Source organism: Protopterus annectens, chromosome 1.part2, assembly GCF_019279795.1.
Source record: "Protopterus annectens isolate FY-2018-M chromosome 1.part2, PAN1.0, whole genome shotgun sequence".
In the NCBI taxonomy this organism is placed as follows: Eukaryota; Metazoa; Chordata; order Ceratodontiformes; family Protopteridae; genus Protopterus; species Protopterus annectens.
In genome coordinates, this window is record NC_056727.1 from 549,523,176 (window position 1) to 549,542,868 (window position 19,693).

General features: G+C 38.4%; 1 protein-coding gene across 1 annotated transcript in view; it reads left to right on the top strand.

Annotated features, from left to right (window-relative positions):
- Positions 1-19,693, top strand: part of CDKL4 (cyclin dependent kinase like 4) — a 1,070,656-nt gene that overhangs the window by 224,448 nt on the left and 826,515 nt on the right. The window contains exon 2 of the mRNA XM_044057625.1: positions 7,588-7,820. Within this exon, the coding sequence (XP_043913560.1) occupies positions 7,653-7,820 (168 nt within the window). The 5' untranslated portion in view covers positions 7,588-7,652. The remainder of the gene's footprint in view (positions 1-7,587; positions 7,821-19,693) is intronic.

The following is a 19,693-nucleotide window of genomic DNA, read 5'->3' on the forward strand; positions in this document are numbered from 1 at the left end:
GCTGTCCTTCTAGTTTTATCAACTTTACAGGATGTTTTCTTAACAGTTTGCAGCATGCTTGACAGTCAACCTCCTGCTCCCAAAAGTCTAATAGATTATACAAAGCACCTCGGAAACACCAATATTTTCTTATCCCAACTCAGATCTTGCATATTGATCACTGCTACAATAGCCTTAGCTATATGGGCCAAGGATAGAATAGCTGGCCAGCTTCCAGAGCTTCAGGGCACCTACCATGTGCCAAAGCTATCAGGCAGCTAAATATGAGCTAACTAAAAGACACGTTTTTGGGCGCCAAGCCCTCCAGAACTTTACTGCTTTACATTGTGCTGATAAACTTATTGTGAATACTAATCCCATTTCCCACTAACAAGGATGGAGCTTTAACTTTCATAATTATGAATTGCCAGGTTCATGTGTTAAAATTCTTATTGGCCTGTTTTGTGAACATGAAAAAAAATTAACTGTTAATCTTCTTCCAGCAGTTAAAACTTCACTGAATTCCTTAATTGTGTCTTCTTCTCAAGTAACTCAATCATTTTATTGATGCATATCCAGAGCTGTTGTTACTTGATCAGTTATGAGAAGATTGGCTTGGTTGTGTTCTCAAAACTTACCAGAAGATGTTAAGACAGAAATGTTAAATTCTCTCGGACAAAAAAGTTGTGTTTGGCCTTTCTGGTTCTGAGATCCTAAAATTATTTGATGAGAGATGGAAACTGATTTGGGGGTTACCCAGATTTTTTAAACCTTTTTTTAAGTTCATTAAAAAGCTTTCCTTTTAATTCAGGGCCCTTTTTTAAAGATACTATAGAAATGCAGGACACCACCAAAAAAACAAACAAACAAAAGAACTTGAATACTGTAGACAATGCAGCAAAAGAATCCAGACACCCACTTAGCACTTTCATCCACTTTTAATTCAGCTGAACTTCATCAGAAACAAAGACACCCATCATACAGACCAATAAATACATTTCAAAAGTCACATGATAATAAATCTTTCAAAATTTAAAGATACATCTCAGTGTAAAATCAACTTAATACATAACTGCAAATAAAGAAGCAAAGTAAGCAATATCAGCAAAGTTCAAACAAAAGGAATATGAGAGCATCCCAGAACAAAAGACAGTCCAGAAAGTCAGAATGGCTCCTTGCCTCTTCAGCCCCCCCCAAGCAATCATCTAAATCTGTCCGTCAGTCGAGGCGTTCATCCTTCCTAGTGGCATCAAATTGTCGTAGACAAAGGGGTTTTGGGAAACATCCAGCAGGGTTATAGAATCCATACAAATCCCTTTTCCATTTTCAGAGATTCCCCCCTCATTCTGTAAACCAGATGTCCCTGTTTTCTTCAGTGCTAGAGCAGAGCTGAATCATAGAACATGTGCCTCCAGATCAGACAGACAAAAGATTTTATTCATGGATTTTTCAGGTGCCAAAGAAAGAAGAAACTTGGAGACAAGTTCTAGACCATTCCGTTCTCAACATCTACATTCAGATTCCAAAATTCAAAAGGTTATCCTTCCAAACCTTATTACCATTCATTTCCCTCCTCAGTTTCATGGTGATATCAGAATTAAAAGATACTTATCTTCACATTATTATTTGCAAAGAATTCAAAAGTTTCTTAAGGTTTTCTGTATCTGACTTACATTATCAGTTATTTGTCTTACCCTTTGGTCTATCTGCTGTACCAAGGATATTTACAAAGTGCCTGGCTCCAGTAATTGTTTACTGCAGAATTAAAAGCATTCAAATATTTCTGTATTTGGATGATAGTCTTATATTTGCAGACTCTTTTTCCAGTTGTCTGGATTCCTTGACATTTGTCAAGAATCTTTTGCTCAGCCTAGGGTTTCAATTGAATTGACAGAAATCATCTCTCATCCCTTCCCACACAATAGTTTTTCTAAGTAGTTTCTGGACATGTCCCTAAGGTAGTTTTTTTTCTCTTCCTCTTGACATAGTAGAGCTGTGCAAAAAAAGTCTTTCTGACCTTAAAAAAGTCTTTCTGAGCTTTTCCAACCAATCTCAGACATCTGCCAGGAGATTTCTCAGGATTCTGGGTTTCTTGGCCTCTCTAAATATCATGAGCCCCTTAGTCAGCCTTCAATTGAGAAAAATTCAATGGTACCTCAAGTCAGTTTGACATCATCATCATCACACTTTATCTTTTCAGATTCCAGTATTGTGCTTTGTGAAAAGGGAGGTACTGTGCTGAGTAGACCAGTTTTCTCTAAATCCAGGTCTTCCCTTCTCCCTTCTGTCTTTTCTTCAGTCACTCATAAAAGATGCCTCAGACTTTGCTTGGGGGTGTTGTATCCAGTGCAAGGTCTGTGGAACAAGCAGGACTGACAAAAGCAAATAAAGGTCAATGAAATATTGGCAGTAATCAATGCTCTAAAGGCCTGCAGGCATCTCTGGTCTCCAGGACCTCTGCAAGTTATTGCAGACAATACCACAGTGATATGGTATATCAGCAAATGGGGGGGGGGGTGTTGCCCGATCTTACCCCTATGCAGACTTGCTGTGATAGACTAGAAGGTAGCCACTCAGCTTAATTTGACTCTTCAGGCTTGTTACACAATAAACATTGTGGCAGACAAGGTGAGCAGAACCATGGCAGACCCTCACAAATGGAAACTACACCTGGGAGTCTTCCAGGAATTGATCCAACTGTGGGGAACACCTCAAATATATCTATTTACCTTCTTTCAAATCAGTTAAAGAAATTCTGCTCCAGAAGACATATGATTTCTTATTCCCATTGACTTGAATGTTCCTCAACGCTTTTCCACCCTTTACATTGATATCCAGTGTTATTCTAAAGATCCGTAAGGACTCCCTAAAGATAGAGGTGGTCACTCTCTTTTGGTAGAGGCAGCAGTGGTTATCCCTTCTTTTGAAATTTGCCAAGAGCAATTACCACAGGCTTCTCCACAGACTGGATTTACTCACACAAGAGAGGGGTTTTGATACACCCTAACCTGAAAAAAATTCATTTTGCCTGGATGATAGAGTTTTGATACCTTTAGTTACCTTTTTTCTGAGAATGTACAACAGGTACTAAAAGAGGCTAAAAAACTTGCAACTAGAAAATCTTATATCTGTATATGGAAGAGATTTTTCTAGTTGTTGCCATGCTAAGAACTAGTGCTATTTTAAAAACTGGATTACTCTTATATTATTTGTTGAGTTATTATCATCTGGACTTTCTTACTCATCTCGCAAGATTTGTCTTTTCAGCCATTTCTATTCATTGCTGTTAGACCCCACCCACTTTCTGTTTTCAAGTCAAGCAGTTTCCAAGAGTTTATATATATATATATATATATATATATATATATATATATATATATATATGGATCACCTTCAGATGCCCGAAACGCCAAACCGCCGACACACAAATCACCGACACCAAAAGACCGACAACAAAAAATACCGACAACGCAAAACACCGAATACCATTACACCAACACACTACACGTAAACAACACAGTACACTACATAACATATCCACTATCCCTAACCCAAACCCTAACCCTAAGGTCTGACACTACCGCACACTTACCCTACCTGCACCCTAACCCTAACTCACTTACCCACCCCTAACCCCAAGGTCCGACACTACCGCACACTCACCCTACCTGCACCCTAACCCTAACTCACTTACCCACCCCTAACCCCAAGATCCGACACTACCGCACACTCACCCTACCTGCACCCTAACCCTAACTCACTTAACCCACCCCTAAACCCACAGTCCCTCACTATCGCACACACACCCTACCTGCACCCTAACCCTAACTCACTTAACTCACCCCTAAACCCACAGTCCCTCACTATCGCACATTTACCTGTCCGCTCCCTAACACTAAATCCCTCACTCTATCGCACACTTACCGAGTCTGTCGTGTTCTCACCTTGTCGGTCATCTGCGTTGTCGGTGTTTTCAACCCGTCGGATTCCGTGTCGGTGAAATGTGATTTCGGGCATCTGAAGGTGACCCATATATATATATATATATATATATATATATATATATATATATACATACATATATATATCCACCTAGAAAATGGGTAGAATTTTAACTTTGGGCTTGAAAAAACTTCCATTTAAACCAGCTCATCAGGCTGATTTGTGGTTCTTGATTTTGGTAAACCGTGTTACTTATTGCTGTAACTTCTGCAAGAAGAGTATCTGAGTAACAACCTCTTATGGTGAGTTAACCCTGCCTCATTTTCAACAAGGATGAGCCAGTTTTGTCATTTGCCTGTATTCTTTTCAGAAACAAAAAACAAAGGAGAAACAGTTTTGCATAATTTGGATAGATCCACATGCAGTTCAGATAGTACCTGGACAAAACAAAATCCTTCAGGAAGGCTGATCAGCTATTTTGTTTCCTAGTAGCCACACCCTCTCTGTATCCCCCTCTGACATGAACAAAACAAAGAAAAGGGGGTATAGGATTTTTATTATTACTGTTCCTAGGTGACAGGGCTGTAACCTCTCTCTTCTGAAGCAAGAAATCTCTAAAAGTTTGATGTCCTGGCTTCTGACTTTATACTGCTATCCTCAACTGTACAATGGTTAGGGTGTGTGGAAGGTGCCCTAAACCTTTGGAAGCTGCCTGGCTGGTCTGATCCTTGGTTGGAAGTCCCATAGGGCTTATAATACTGTAACAGTGATCTATTCAGGCTTTTACTGTTAAGGTAAGTTTACTTACACAGTTGAACTTTTTCAGACTGACTTTAGCAAAATGGCTTTCCCAATGCATCCAGTTATGTTATAAAAATGCAACAAACCATTAATATTTGAGCCTAAAGCTCACTCTGCTAGAGCTGTAACTGCGTTTTAGGTTTTCTTCCGGAGGACATCTTTGGACGATATTTGTGCAGCTGCTGTCTAAGCATCACTAAACTTGTTTGCTGAGACCTTATTACCTGGCTGTGACCTGTAAGTCAAGGTCATATGCTTCAGTACCACTGTCATCAAGGGTAGCCTTCCATGAGAAGCCACCCAAGAGGATAAGTTTAGGACACTGTCTTTGAGGTGATGAAGATGGAACTCCCAGTTTCGATACAAAAGTTACGCACTTACCATGACGATAGATCTGAATTAGTAGTTCCACCTTTGCCACTATACCTATTCTCTTTCCCCAGTGTCAGCCCTGATGGGATATGGAATGTTTCAGTTGGTTTTCTGTCTTGTCGTTAGATACAGTTGTTTTACTGTTCTAAGTTGATTTTCTTCACAATGGCTTTCAAAGATGTGGAGAAGGTCCTAGTTTGTATAGCATTTTAGATATCAGGGAGGGTTTGGGGGAGTGTATGAAAGTTTAAGATATTGGGTTCTTTAAGTCTTGCTGGCATTAGTACTTGGGGTGATGAAGATAAAACTGCCAATCCAGATCTATTACAGTAAGTAATTTCTTATGCATTGGGCCAAGTATATATTGCAGAAAACTATTTCAGAGGTTTTCTTAGAATCTCTCTCACATTTTCATAAGTAGAACATTTGACTGGGTTTAGAATTTATTTAGTTAAATCTGCTTGTATTACATTTTATATTGGTAGGGTCCTACAGACAGGGATGACATTTTTATGGTACTGAACTTTAAGAGTTTAGGCTTACTGTTCTCTAAAACATTTATGATATACATAGTATGATGTATTTATTGTAGGGCTCTGACTAAGCCAAGGATGGATGAATATGTCTGAGTTTTCCTTATTAGGGAAGTTAATGTAGTTAAATATATACTCTTCTGTTTGCAGCAGTTTCATGTTCATATTATGGAATATACTTCTAAATATCTCATGGATTAATGGTGCAAGAAGATGTGTAGAATATTTTTGTGGAGCAGTGGCACCTCTCATATACCATCGCACATCACTGCACAGTCAAAATACTAGGGGTGAGCTAACTACTGTGCAGTGTCAGTCTTCTTGAATAGAGGCAGCAGGAGTCTTCTTTTGCATCTACTGTGGCAAGTGGCATACTGTTATGGAATATTTCAATTCCAGTAAAATAGTTATTTAATAAAGGGCAAAACTGCGATCCCTAACAGCTGTTTACCATTGGTGTTTCTCCTTTTGCCGAAGTAGATGGCCTGTAGACATGGCTGTAGTAAGAAGGGAGTATGGCATCCTGCAAGATGGTTATAATAAGGAACTTTACCTTCAGAGAAAAAGTACTTCTTACCTTTACATATTTTGATCTTTATTTTTGACTGACTGCCCTAAATACCAAGAAAATTGCCTTCTTTTAATTTCTGGCAAGGCTATATCATTGTCTTGGCTTTGGTTAGTTCTTTGGTGTGTGTGTTTGTGTGTGTGTGTGTGTGTGTGTGTGTGTGTGTGTGTGTGTGTGTGTGTGTGTGTGTGTGTGTGTGTGTGTGCGCGCTTGCACGTGCATGCGTGGGTGGGTATGTGTATGCCTTGCCCAACTTGTATTATCTAGTTTACCCTACTTTAGGCAGGTTTACCACTGGAAGGGAGTAGTCAGTATGGCAGCAGAGACCTCTAATTTCACCAGTCCATGGAGGAAACACCAGAGCTACCCCAGTATAACTTTATTCTTGACACTCATCAGGGAATATGCTTAGGATCTACTCCCCTCCCTTAATAGCTTGCTCGGACACTGGCAAACAAGAGTCACAGTAATAGCACTATGTGCATGCTTCCACATACGCTCACCAGCTAAGTGCATTACACTTCTTGGCAGGCTGCAGTCCAAGGTGCTCACTCAGTTTTATATACTGGTCATATCTCCTAGCCTATGTTAGGTGACACCTGAGTAGTGGGACCTAATCTCTACACTTCCCCTTGGGGGGGCTTTCTAGTGCTAGTGAACAAATCAGACTTAAGCTGCAACTGCTGTAGTCAGAGCATCATCTTCCTGTGCCGCATTCAGCTTATTTAAAGATACTTAATAACACCAACTAGTCAACTAAAGGCAGTGATCTGAAGGCATTCATATCAGGTGTCCTAATGCATTGTCAAAGAATATGTGACGTACCTTGTAGGTCACTGAAGGACAACTTAGGGGACATAAGCAAAATAAAGTTTTTTTTTCCCATCCAAAAAGTGTGATAACAATGGCTTCTCAGTCAGTAACTAATTAATGTTAGAATGGGTAGACTGGTGAAGCATAGGATCATAGGAGATTACTAGGCTATCGACTCAGAAGCCATTTCAAGCCTAGCCGTTTCTTCCCCATATAATACCATAGAAATGTTAGTTAATACCCAAGATTTTGCTATGTAATGACAGCCCATGTTCAAGAAGGTTGTGGGAGCTATTCCCGTTAAGAATTTATGGTGCTCCATCCACTTGCCCAGATTCCTTTTGAACAGTTTCATAGAGGTGCTCTGTTTCACATGAATAGGTAGCCTGTTTCAACGACACGAATCAAGAAATAAATTCTTGAGGATATCAGGACACACCTTATTCTGTTTTTTTTTTTGTCTCTCCATGCCTCCTAAATGTTCCAGCTTCCTACTTATCTGCTTGATGCTAGTTTGAATTAATCAATTTTTATATTCAAAAAGTAAATAATTTGTTAATGTATGGTTGTACTTTCCAGGAGAATCAACACTTAATGGATGTCACACCATGTAGTGAATGAACAAAACTGTCCTGTAAATCGCAATGGAAAAATATGAAAAGCTGGCCAAGATCGGTGAAGGATCTTATGGTGTTGTATTCAGATGCAGAAACAAAGATACTGGTCAGATTGTGGCTATTAAAAAATTTGTGGAATCTGAGGATGATCCACTTATTAAGAAAATTGCTTTAAGAGAAATACGCATGTTAAAGGTAAGTGTTTCATTTATTTATGTAAGTATGTATGTATATATGTATGTTATTTATTTATTTTATTACAAGAATGTGAGAGCAAGTTGAACATTTTGTAAAAGTGCAATGTGACTGTAATTCTGTTTTATATTACATAAGTCCTTTCCTGGTCCCACTCTTCATCTTTAGGTTGGGTCAACTTCATTGGTATCTTACTGGTCAGAGATATTTCAGAAATGGTGAATAACTCATGGGAGGCACAGTGATGCAGCTGTTAGCATTGCTACTTAGTAGTTGGTTCAACGTTTCATTTCTTGTCTGGCATGCTTTCTTTGTGCAGTCTGCATGTTTCCTTGTGTCTTTATGGGTTTTCACAAGGGTTTAGGGTTTCTTCCTGTATTTCAATGCCATGTCGATAAAATAAAATGGCAAAACGCTACATTTTCAGATGTGTGCAGTTGCGTATGGGCAGACTTGTTCCTTTGGGACTGGATCTCTAACTATACCCCCTTGCTTGCCAGATTAGACTTCAGCTATCCTGTGATGCTAAATAGGATAATGTACTGGAAAACAAATGAGTGAACCATATCAAAGGTGCCACAGTTATATCATTTTGTTTCTTGAGGGAAGTCCAGTATAAATATAGGTAGCTCTTAGGTAAAGCTTTAATTTTCACTGGTGTCCAGAGCATTTTGTTGTTTTAAATTTGGGGTTTGGTCATTCTTAAGACTCTTAAAAGTGCTGAATTATTTTCTTACCTAATTTCTTGTTATTGCTCATCTTATTGAATAGAATTGTCTCTGGATGCAGACTTTGAGTATGTGTCCGTGTGTGTGTGCGTGTGTGCGCGCGTGCGTGTGTGTGCGCTCGCTTGCGCTTGCGTGTGTGTGTATGTGTGTGTGCGTGCGTGCGTGCACGCGCTGTTCTCTTAAAGAACTGTTTCCCAAATGTCTTGTGGCAATTTTCATTTTGATTACCAGTCTGTGAAATCTTGATTATTAAGAGGGGTGATTTGAAATATATTAGTTCCCCAACTTAATGTTTGTATTTTTTGTGATTATAAAAATTGATACTTAAGTCTTTATTCTGAGTTTAGTCTTATAAAGGAATTATTCAGCTAAGAATGTCTTAAGTACTGTTTATTAAAGTTTTGTGGGATTTTATATATATATATGTGTGTGTGTGTGTGTGCGTGTGTGTGTGTGTTTCTTCGGGAGAACTGAAATGTGGTCAGGATTGCATGTGTACTGTCCTTTCCTTGGCTTCAGAGTAGTACTTTTGGGTGCTCATTAAAACTACCAGTTACAACTTTAATCTGATTTTACTGGCTTACATGCAGTTCACTGAGGCATTTTTGATCCAGCAGCTTTTGAATGTGGCTTTAAAATCATGGTATATTTTACTACAGTTACTTGGATTATGTGAGCCAAGAGTGTGCGTTCTATGATTTTTTTCCAGTTGGTATACATAGCTTAGGGTTATGTGAGGGCAAAGCCCTCCACATGGAGTGGTGCAGGGGGGCTTGCACCCTTGTAATAAAAATTTTGTGTTTTTTCATTTGTTTTTTGAGTTATGCCTTTCAAAACTGAAAAAAATCAATACAGTTTAACTCATAGTACAGTAAAACAATTGAGCACAGGGAAAACTATTTTATTAGGCACAAAGTATAAATGTTGCTTTGTTCCTTTATCCTTTCACCCCATGACATTCAGCAGCAACCTCCTCTTGACCCATATGTCTGTCTTCTCTACTTCAAGGTCCATAGTCACAGGGAAGAGGAAGAAGAATGTTGGGGGGAAGCTCTCATTCAGTAGAAAAGTTGCTGTTTTTTTCTGCTATATGGCACTAATGCTATCCCCTGGCATCCACCATTCAAGCAGGGATTAATCTGATATGGTGGCAGATTGATATGTACATGATTCAGGGCACCTGCTGACAGTTGCTTACAGTACAAATACTGCTTGGTATGCCAGAACACATGCCCTTGCCCATACAATACCTTTCCTTAGTTTGCCAAATGCCTTCTGCCAGTTGTCATGTTTGCAGCAAATGCAGGATGCCTCCCACTAGGATGGATGAACCATGTTAACCACTCACTCCCTTCACTTCTGCTCAGCTTCTCTAGCATCCAGAGTTCTAGTCTGTCCGGGATCATCTGGGTTACAGTCAGGGCTTTAGCCTTCTGTTCATGAAATCAACTCATTTTCTTTATTCTTTGAACTTTTCAGTAGTTGCTATAAACCACATCATCATCGGCCCCCCCCCCTTTCCCCATTTTCTATATGGGGTTGGGGTGTCGCATCAACTGTCACCACCTCTCTTGATTCAGAGTCACTCTCCTACGTTTTCTGTCATGTTTGACTTTCATAGGTCTTCTGTCACACAATCCATCCATCTCTTTGCTGGGCATCCTCATTTCCTCTTGCTTTCTTCTTGCATGTTCCAAATGTTCTTTACCAAATCATCTTCTGTTTTGCTGCACATATGGCCGATCCACCATACTCTGTCCTCTTTGACGTTCTCTGGAATTGGACTTACTTTGGCTTCTGTTCTAATGTTGTCACATCATTCCTTTATCTGTCCCACAGTGTGTATTCTACCACCTATCTCAGACACTATGTCTTCATTACTTCTAGCTTTTTCAGCTGCTCTGTTTTCACTGCCCAGGTCTTGGTACCATACAGAGGTACTGGTTGCACTACTGTTTTGTATACCTTACTTTTCCGCATCTTTGAAATTCTTCACTCTCCATAACACTCTCTATCAGTTGGCAGCAGTACCTCTGATTTTAGCTTTGACCTCCTCATTCAGGTTTCTCTTTTCCTCAACCACCCCTCCCAGATACTTGAAGCAGTTAATCTGTTTCACTATTTTCCCTTCTATCTCAATTTTCAGAATTTCCCTGTTTGCTGTCATGACAGCTGCATGTCTGTACTACATTTCATTCCATGTACATTCAGTTTGGTATTCTTCTGTCACATGGCACTCTGTGCCAGATGGCTGCAGCCTCTCTGATTCTAGATTTGACCTTCTTTTTCAGACTTCCCTTCTCCTCATCCACCCTTTCACGATACTTGAAACTGTAACATTTTCCACGATTTCTCTTCTGTCTCAATTTTCAGCTTCTTCTGAGTTTACCCACTTGCTGCCATGACAACTGTCTTGTCTGTACTCCATTTCATTCCATGTGCTTCAGTTTTGTGTTCCGTTCCCTTATCATTTGATGAAGTTCCTGTTCAGTGACTGCTTGTAATGCCACATTTACGTACAGCAACTTTGTTGATCTTTTCCCCCCTCCAACCTGTTTGTTAACATAGTCCATCATTAGTATGAACATCAGAGGGCTCAGAACTGAGACCTGATGAAACCACATGCCTATTGGGAAACCTCCTGTGAGTCCAAACACTCTTTATACTTGTACAGTGGGTCCTTGTCTATAGCCTGTGCTAATTCTACCAATGTTTCTGAGACTTTGAACCATCATAGTACTACCCAAATCAGCTTTCTTGGGGTTTTGTCATATGATTTTAAAAGTCTGGGAATGCCCAGTTTGACCGTTTATTCTTCTCTAGCTTTTTCTACACTATCTGTCTCACTCTGAACATTGGGTCAGTTGTACTGAATCCTGATCTGAATCTGAACTGCTTATCTTCCATATTACCTTCTTCTACTTTGTAGATCTGTTTATCAGTAACCCTCCTCAGCACTTTCATGCAGTGTGACAGGAGTTTGATACCTCTGTAAGGCCCCTTTTGTTGTTATACATAGGCAATAGAATGCTTATTCACCAGGGATACCCCCTTTTTGTACATACTGTTATGACTACCCTTTGAACCCATTTCTCCATAACTCACAGAACATCTTGAGTGATCACTGACATTCATAACATAAGGAAACACAAAGAGAGGTTGCCTGTTTAATTATTGTGAGATAAATATTTAGAGTCTTGCAGTTGACAGTACATTTCATGTGCAAGAACATTTTTGTATTCTGAATTCTGCTATAAACATTCCTGTTGCCTGTAAAATGCTTAGCTGCTTTGTCAGCTTTCTACTTTGATTTAGATTATGAGATGTTACCCAGCTACATTTTAAAGAGATGTATATTTCCTTTTTTATGTTTCTCGGCTCAAATTGCACATGGATCATTTTGACGGTTACCTCTTTGTATAAATCTTTTTATTAGAAATATATAACATATTAAATTCAAATTGTCAAGCACTCAGTAAAATATCTTGCATGTTTTTTTTAAACAAGAAGTAACTTTATTGAATTATAATCACTTATGAGATAGGCAATCATATATTAAAACAAATGAAAACAAGCCATATTGACATATGACATATGATATATCATTATATATACTATATATGATATGATATATCATTGACAAGTGACAAGCGGAGTACCTCAGGGTTCAGTCCTGGGACCGCTCTTGTTTGGCATCTACTTCTCTGAAGTACAGGCCAGCACTAAGGGACTCTGGCTAACAAAGTTCGCAGATGACTGCAAACTGGGAGCCATTATTGAATCCCCAAATGATGTAGATATTGTACAAAAGGGCCTTACAGAAACAGATGCTTGGTGCCAGAGCCATGGGCTCAAGCTCAATGCCAAAAAATGTGTAGTTATCCCCTTTTGGAAAAAACATGTACCCCTGAGTTACCACATAAGTGGCAGTGCACTAAACACCAAGGGACACATGTGGACAGTGGTCTCACTTTCGATAACCACATAGCCACAACAGTCAGGAAATCCTTCTATGTGGCACACCTCATCACTAAGGGCTTTTCATCCAGAAAAAGGAGGTTATTGTCCCACTGTACTCATCCCTCATTAGACCCATTATTGAGTACAACGCCCCATTTGGTATGTAACTCACAAGACATCTGCAACAACTGGAAAGGCCACAGAAATACCTCACTAAAAGAATCACAGGCCTAAAGCAGATGCCCTATGCTGACCGTCTAAAAAAAACCTCCAGCTATACTCTGTCACATATCACCTACTCAGAGGTGATCTCTGCTTAACATACAAGGCCATGTCAAACCCAGTGCTGCTGGACATGCTACACTTAAAGAAATCCCAATCCCTCAGAACTACATGCTCCAGGGATCTAAATCTGGTCATCACAATGAACAAAACATGTTGGAGGGATAGGTTCTTGACCCAGAGACTCCCCATACTCTGGAATAGACTGCCCATACATGTCAAGCTGAGCGCCTCATTGGCCCTCTTCAAAAGGAACCTTGACGATTGGATGGGAGATAGGAAATTCACCCCAGGGATCACGTCAGTTGCCCTGCTAGACAGGGGACCAGGGAAGTAAATATTCTGTGAAGAAATAGCCAGGGAATTGATATGGCTAGGTTTGTATAGGCCCTAGGGCCAATAGCCTAGTACCAACCTATGAACCTATATTTTCAGTTGCAAATGTTATAGATCACATATAATCTTCTATATAGTCATTGTCAATTGAACATTACATACGTCATTCAGTTCTTGCCTTCCCTTAAACCTTATTCCTCGTCCAAAACATTAGTCTGCCCATATTGTTCCCTCAGTTCCCATTTTTTTCTATGTAATTTTCTCTTACCCTTTTCTAAAGATCTGACATCCAGTTATTTTATCTCTGTTACTATATTCACTACTTCTAGTACGGCTAGTTTAGACTGTGATTTACATTTTGTAATAACTGCTGTTCTGTATCACAGCTCAAACAAATCATATACACTGATTTTCTTATCCAGTATTTATGACAAAGTAGTCTGCAGGGAATTTTTAAAGTCTGCCAGTTCATTACATTCCCCAAAAAATATGGTCTCAATTATCTCTTTTTTTCTCCATCACACCACCAACATTTGAAATCTGCCTGAGGAAAAATTCTTTGTAGTCTGTATGGGGTATAAAAATACCTAAGCAAACACTTCCAAGCAAAAGTACTAAATCTTCTAGACTTTGTTGCATATTTGGGCGCAATACATATATCCTCCCATTGTTTCTTTGTGAATTGCTTATCCAGTCTATCTTTCCAAGCCTTTCTAAATGCCTGTGATTGATTCCTTTAGTTATCATACAACATTTTATATACCCTATTAATTTTCCCTTTTTTAACAGTAACTTCTGTTCTAGATTCTGTTAAAACCTCTACCAGTGCTGGTCTTTCACTTAGCAGCCCCCTTTTCCTTTATCTTTGCTTGTACTCTCATATCAATCCTTCATAGGGAAGGCGATTTCTAACATTCAGTCCAAATGTATTCTTCGCCTCTTCCTATTTTATTACCCTTCCCTCTCTAATTATTTGCACTTAGTATCTTAGTTCCTTTGCCAGTTTTCTCCAGTAAATTCCAGTCCCCTTTTGCCTATTCTGTGTACCCCTAATTGCGGTCATCTTTATCAGCAGAATGAATCTCCTTTCTCCATTCCTGCATTGGCTTTGTTCTTAGAGTATAGCTTAGCTAGCTGGAGTTTTGTAAAGAATTATATGTCATTTGTATATCAACCTAATTTGTACAGGTGTTTGTATTGAAAATGTATTTGTAAAGTTGCTTGTGTTAAAAATGTACCAACAGTGGTTCCTGCTGGTCAGAAAAGAAATACACCTGTATATCAGATTATATTGTAACTGTTCAAATGAAAATATTGTAACAGAGGATACTGGAAGAAAAGAGGTTAATCTCAGTCCAGCTAACTTTGAAAAATAGTCTGAAATTAAATTACCTGGTATAGGCCATAAAGATTGTATCTTATAGTTCTGATTGCAGCCAGAGACAAAATGTCTGTGAAAACAAAAACTAGGAATCCTACCATATTGTCCTTAGGGATGAACAAATTGCTATTGTGGAAGGGTGGAAGTTCTGAAATGGTTTTATAGCTTCCAAATTCTATAACACATGTTAGCAAAGCTCTATCTGTGTGTATGGTATCACATATGTGCTTAATTCTGGTTCAGTTTCTAGTAAAGGGGTAGTATGGGAACCAGTGTCAGATGACAAGATTTATGTGATGTCATCGTGTAATCCAGCACTGAAATGATGTTGCAATACTAGATGAGACAGAAGTCTCAGGCTAGTCTTTTTTTGAAACCTGTCTTCTGTTTTTGAAACCTGACAAAGAACGAAGACCACTCACCCACTTCATCTTGCCTTGCTTTAGTAAGTAAGTAACCAGGGAATAGTAATTCTTTACATCAGTCAGAAAAATATAGTGAGATTAGTTAAGTACTGTTTTTCTGTAACTGTGTGAATCTATCCATCTGTGTTATTTTTAATATTTCCTGTAAATGAAACTCTGTTTTTTATTGTAAATAGAAATGTAGTATTTTCATTTTCCTTTATTATTTATTATTAAATATATTTAAAACTTTCATTGGGGCTGATCTTTTAGAGAATATTTTAACCTTGGAGAGTACTTATGTTTATTTGCTGACACCGTGGCCGATCCTGAAAGCCTTGCTGCATTGGTCAAACACTACCATTTGCACTAGTATTCATTTTACTCCGTATACATGGGTACCCTTGTGAGAGCTTTAGAGTAGTTGGCTTTGGAGTGTTCTGGTGATGGTGGAACTACCTTGTAGTCTGGGCATAACTGTGAAATCTGTGCCAGCCTTTCCCAGGTGTATAACTGTGAAATCTGTGCCAGCCTTTCCCAGGTGTACGTTTGTGTGTGTGTGTGTGTGTGTGTGTGTGTGTGTGTGTGTGTGTGTATGAAAATCAAACCACAAAGAGGGTGTGTGTCAGCTACTTGGAGCAGGGACACAGAGCACTGGTTTCACAGAGAGGGTGGTGGAGGACTTGACTTGGAACACTCAGCTGAGGAATCAACTCTACAGCTGTGTCAGTGGGGAGTCTTACTGGGGGCCTAGAGAAAGAGAGAGAAACCCAGTCCCTGGACTGAGTGTGTTCTCTCTGTGTATGTGCTCGTAAAGGTAATTATGCTTGATGCAAAGATCTGCATCTGAAAATACTGTGTGCATCTATTTCTGTTCCAAGTGAATGTCCCTCATCAGTGTCAGTGTAAGGATTGAGGTTCCTTAATTACTTGCCCAGAAGAGGGGCTTCACATAATATTCTACATGGTTATTGATACTCTCCTTATTTCTTGAACTTCCCCCTGTTTCATTGTCATCTCTTATATCTTTTTGATTGTGTTGTGTATAGGAGCCCTAATGGTGAAGCCCTGAAAGGGTTCCTGTTACCTGATCGAATGTGTAGGTTAGCGTATACCTAAATGTCGATCTGGTAATAGCGAAAGCAAAAAACCTCGAACAGCCGATTTAACGCAGGGAAATAATTCCCTTGGCCGTTATGCAGATTTTGCCCCTTTCCCCACTGTAGCGCAAACTCGGAGTTGGTATATTTAGTTAGGGGGGTGTGGGGGACACAGACCCCCACTTCATTTTGGTTTAATTTTTTTTTTACGATCAAGGGAATTCATTCCCTACGTTAAATCGGACATCCGCTATTTTAATTTTTCGATATTACCAGTTCAATGTTTAGGTATTTGCTAATCTAAACATTCAATAGGGTAATATAGATGCCCCTGAAATACCCTTTAAATTAAGTAATCCCAAAACACCTTGTTCTATTGGAAGGATCAAGTTATCCTGCTTGACTCTCATCCTCATCCCCTCCCAGATAAAATCTTTCAACTCTTTATTAATTGCAATCCACAGCTTCTCTTTTCATTGATAAAAACAGGCCTGACCTTTGTATAAAACTAAAGGGACTAAAAACATTTTCACTGTTTGTATCTTGCTGTCCATATCCACAAAACAGAGCTTCCAGCTTCTCATTTTTAATTATCTTTTGTTTAATCTTTTCCCACATATCTTTAGCTGCCATAACAGAATCCTTTTTAACCCATACACTAAATAATTCATTTTATCATGTCCCCATAAATATGAGTATTGCTGAACCAATTTGTGTGGGTACATAGTTTACAGCTATTGCCTTTGTTTTCTCTTTATTAATTTTGTATTCCAAAAAGACTTGAAACTGCCTCAGAATGTTCCACAACACTGAAATGTTCCCTTCTGGTTTTGTCATTTATAACAATAATATCCATCTGCAAAAAAGCCATTTTTTCTTGATTACCTTACTGATTATATCCTTGAATTTCTGAGTCCCTTTTTTTCTTTTTAAGTGGTTGTACATATAACACAAATAACAAAGGAGAAAAAGGAAACCTCAGCCTGGCTCCTCTGTTCAAACAGAGCATATCAGAGAGGACACCCCCCATTTAATCACTCATATATCCTCTAATTAACCTTGTTATTGTATCGGGGAATGCAAATGCTTACATTGCCCTACTCATAAAATCCTAGCTTACTCTATTGAATGCTTTCTCTGCATTAAGTCCTACCAATAACAGCAGTATTTTTACACTCTTCTTCCATGTGGATCATTACTGTTCTATTGATGTTGTCAAATGTTTGCCTGTACTCCATAAAATCACATTGATCCATATCTATCAATTCTGGCATCACCTTTGTTATTCTTTTAGCCAATGTAGATATAAACACTTTATAATCATGGTTTAGAATTGGAATGGGCCTATATGAAGCTGGATCTGATGGAACTTTACCATCTTTAGGTATTGCAGCCACCACAATTTTCTTCCAGAATGTTGATGCTTCTCCTCCTTTTAAAATACTGTTAAACAAAAAATTTCCAGATATTTACCACTTTCTTCCCTCCTAGCTTCCAAACTTCCACAGAAATACCATCTATTCCTGGAGACTTTCTTGTAGACTGATATATTTTACCATTTTTATCTCATTTCCTCCTATCCTAAATGTTAAGAATTGAGCCCCCTCTACCTCTTACCTTGGCATATTTAATTATTCCATCAACATCCCATCTGTACTTGTTCTTGATTTCCATATTTCTCTGCTTTATACAGATTTTCGTAAAATTTCTTAAATATTTGTAATTCCTCTAGAGGATCTCTGGCTATTTTTGTTGTTGTAGGATCCCTAACCTTGGCAACAACACTTTCTACTTTCTGTTTCCTGAGCTGTTGTGATAAAAGCTTTTGTGCTCTGTTGTTATTATCAGAAAACAGTTACTTAACAGCAATATTTCAAAACTCATGCATATCAGCCAGGTAGTCCCTTATTTTTCCTGTAGCACTGTGCATTTGTGCCTCTTCTTGTTCTGTGAAATTCTCCCCATTCTGCAATAGTTTAACCTTTGTCAGTCCCTCTAAATAATTCTTGTTACTTCTTAACCATATCTCTTTTTCTTTTATTTCTACCATATTTTTAAAACTCTGCTTTCATTTTATCCCACTTCCTAGCTTTATTTTCTGAAGAAATTTCTATCTTCCATAATAACTCCTGAATAATTTCCACTACCTGTTCCTTAAATTCCTCTCTGTTTAACAGATAGGCAGGGAAGCACCAGTGTCTCATTTTTATTTTAGTTATTATCGACACATGATCTGAAATAGTTATTGGATATGTACCAGAAATTTCAATCAAATGCACGTGTCCATGTGAAATATAAATTCTGTCTAGCCTAGCCCAGTTTTTTGTACCTTGGGGATTAAGATGTAAATTGTCTCTGAGCACCTATTATTGAATTCACATCTTTCATACTATTTTATAAATTTCTTCAAAAATCTACCGTTTTGTTATATTTTCCCCTCTAGGCCTCCCAGATACATCCTTACTGTTTCAAATCAAATTTCAGTCCCCACCTATAAGTAATATTCCCTGTTGAAAGCTGATTATTTTTCCCAGAATTTTCTTAAGCTCCACTGTAGCATTTTTGGGTGGAATATAAACACATGCCAGCATAATCCTCCTCCCTAACCAGGCCCATTACGACTACAAATCTACCCTTATTATCTTTTTTTCCCTCTTCTCTCACTATTGGAGCTCCTCTACCAATTAACAAAAGTACTCTCCTTTTCCTTTGTCCCAGATATTCAGCTGAATAACCATCCTGAAATCCTTTCTTTATCAATTTCACATGCTCATTTCTTTCCAAATGTGTTTCCTGTAGCATAGTTATTTGCACTTTGGATTTCTTAATATAGTTCTCTAGTTTTTCTTTTTTGTATATACATGTGAGACCATTCACGTTCAAAGATAATATGGAAAGTGTTGCCATTATGATATGAAGGTATTATTCCCACCTGTTATGCATAACAGCTTTTTAAAAAATGTCTAGCTTCAGCTTTTGTATACATGCATACACTTTTGTTTCACAGGTTGATCTTTTATACAGTTGTTTCTTGTCACAGCCATGTGAAACAATGTCACATCTTACAAGACTTGTTTTAAGAAAATAAAAGAACAAACACACCCCAGAACACCTCCATAACATACGACACACAAAACTATGTACATCTTTAAATAATTAAGTTTAACCTACCAAATAGGAACATTTTTCCTAGACTGACAGCTACATTCACAGGCTTTAACTGATGTATAATGAAGGCTGTCCATGCAAAGATGCATGGTACAGCCTGTGCTTCTACTTACACAAAGTGCTTTCTGTTTTTGTCTTATCTTTATTCCTTTCCCAAATGTAAAAAAAATCTACTTCAGAAAACATTATCTTTTAGTTGTTGAAAGAAACAAAGTATTCTATTTTTATTGCCCTCTTATCAGATTTTTTCCATAGAAACATGAGAACCAGATACACAGCTGCCTTCAGCTGCAAGCTTCTCATTACATTATAATTACATTATTTGCTTTTCATTACATTCAGGGTGCTTTTATTTACTTGTTCCTACTTGAAACCTGTTGCTAGATCAAGCCAAGGGCCTTAATCCCATCATCCTCATATGCAAAAGTAAGAAAAAACATATCAATTTTAATTATCATGCTCTGTATACTTTTACAACTCATCTCTCACCTCAACAACCAAAGATTACAACCTA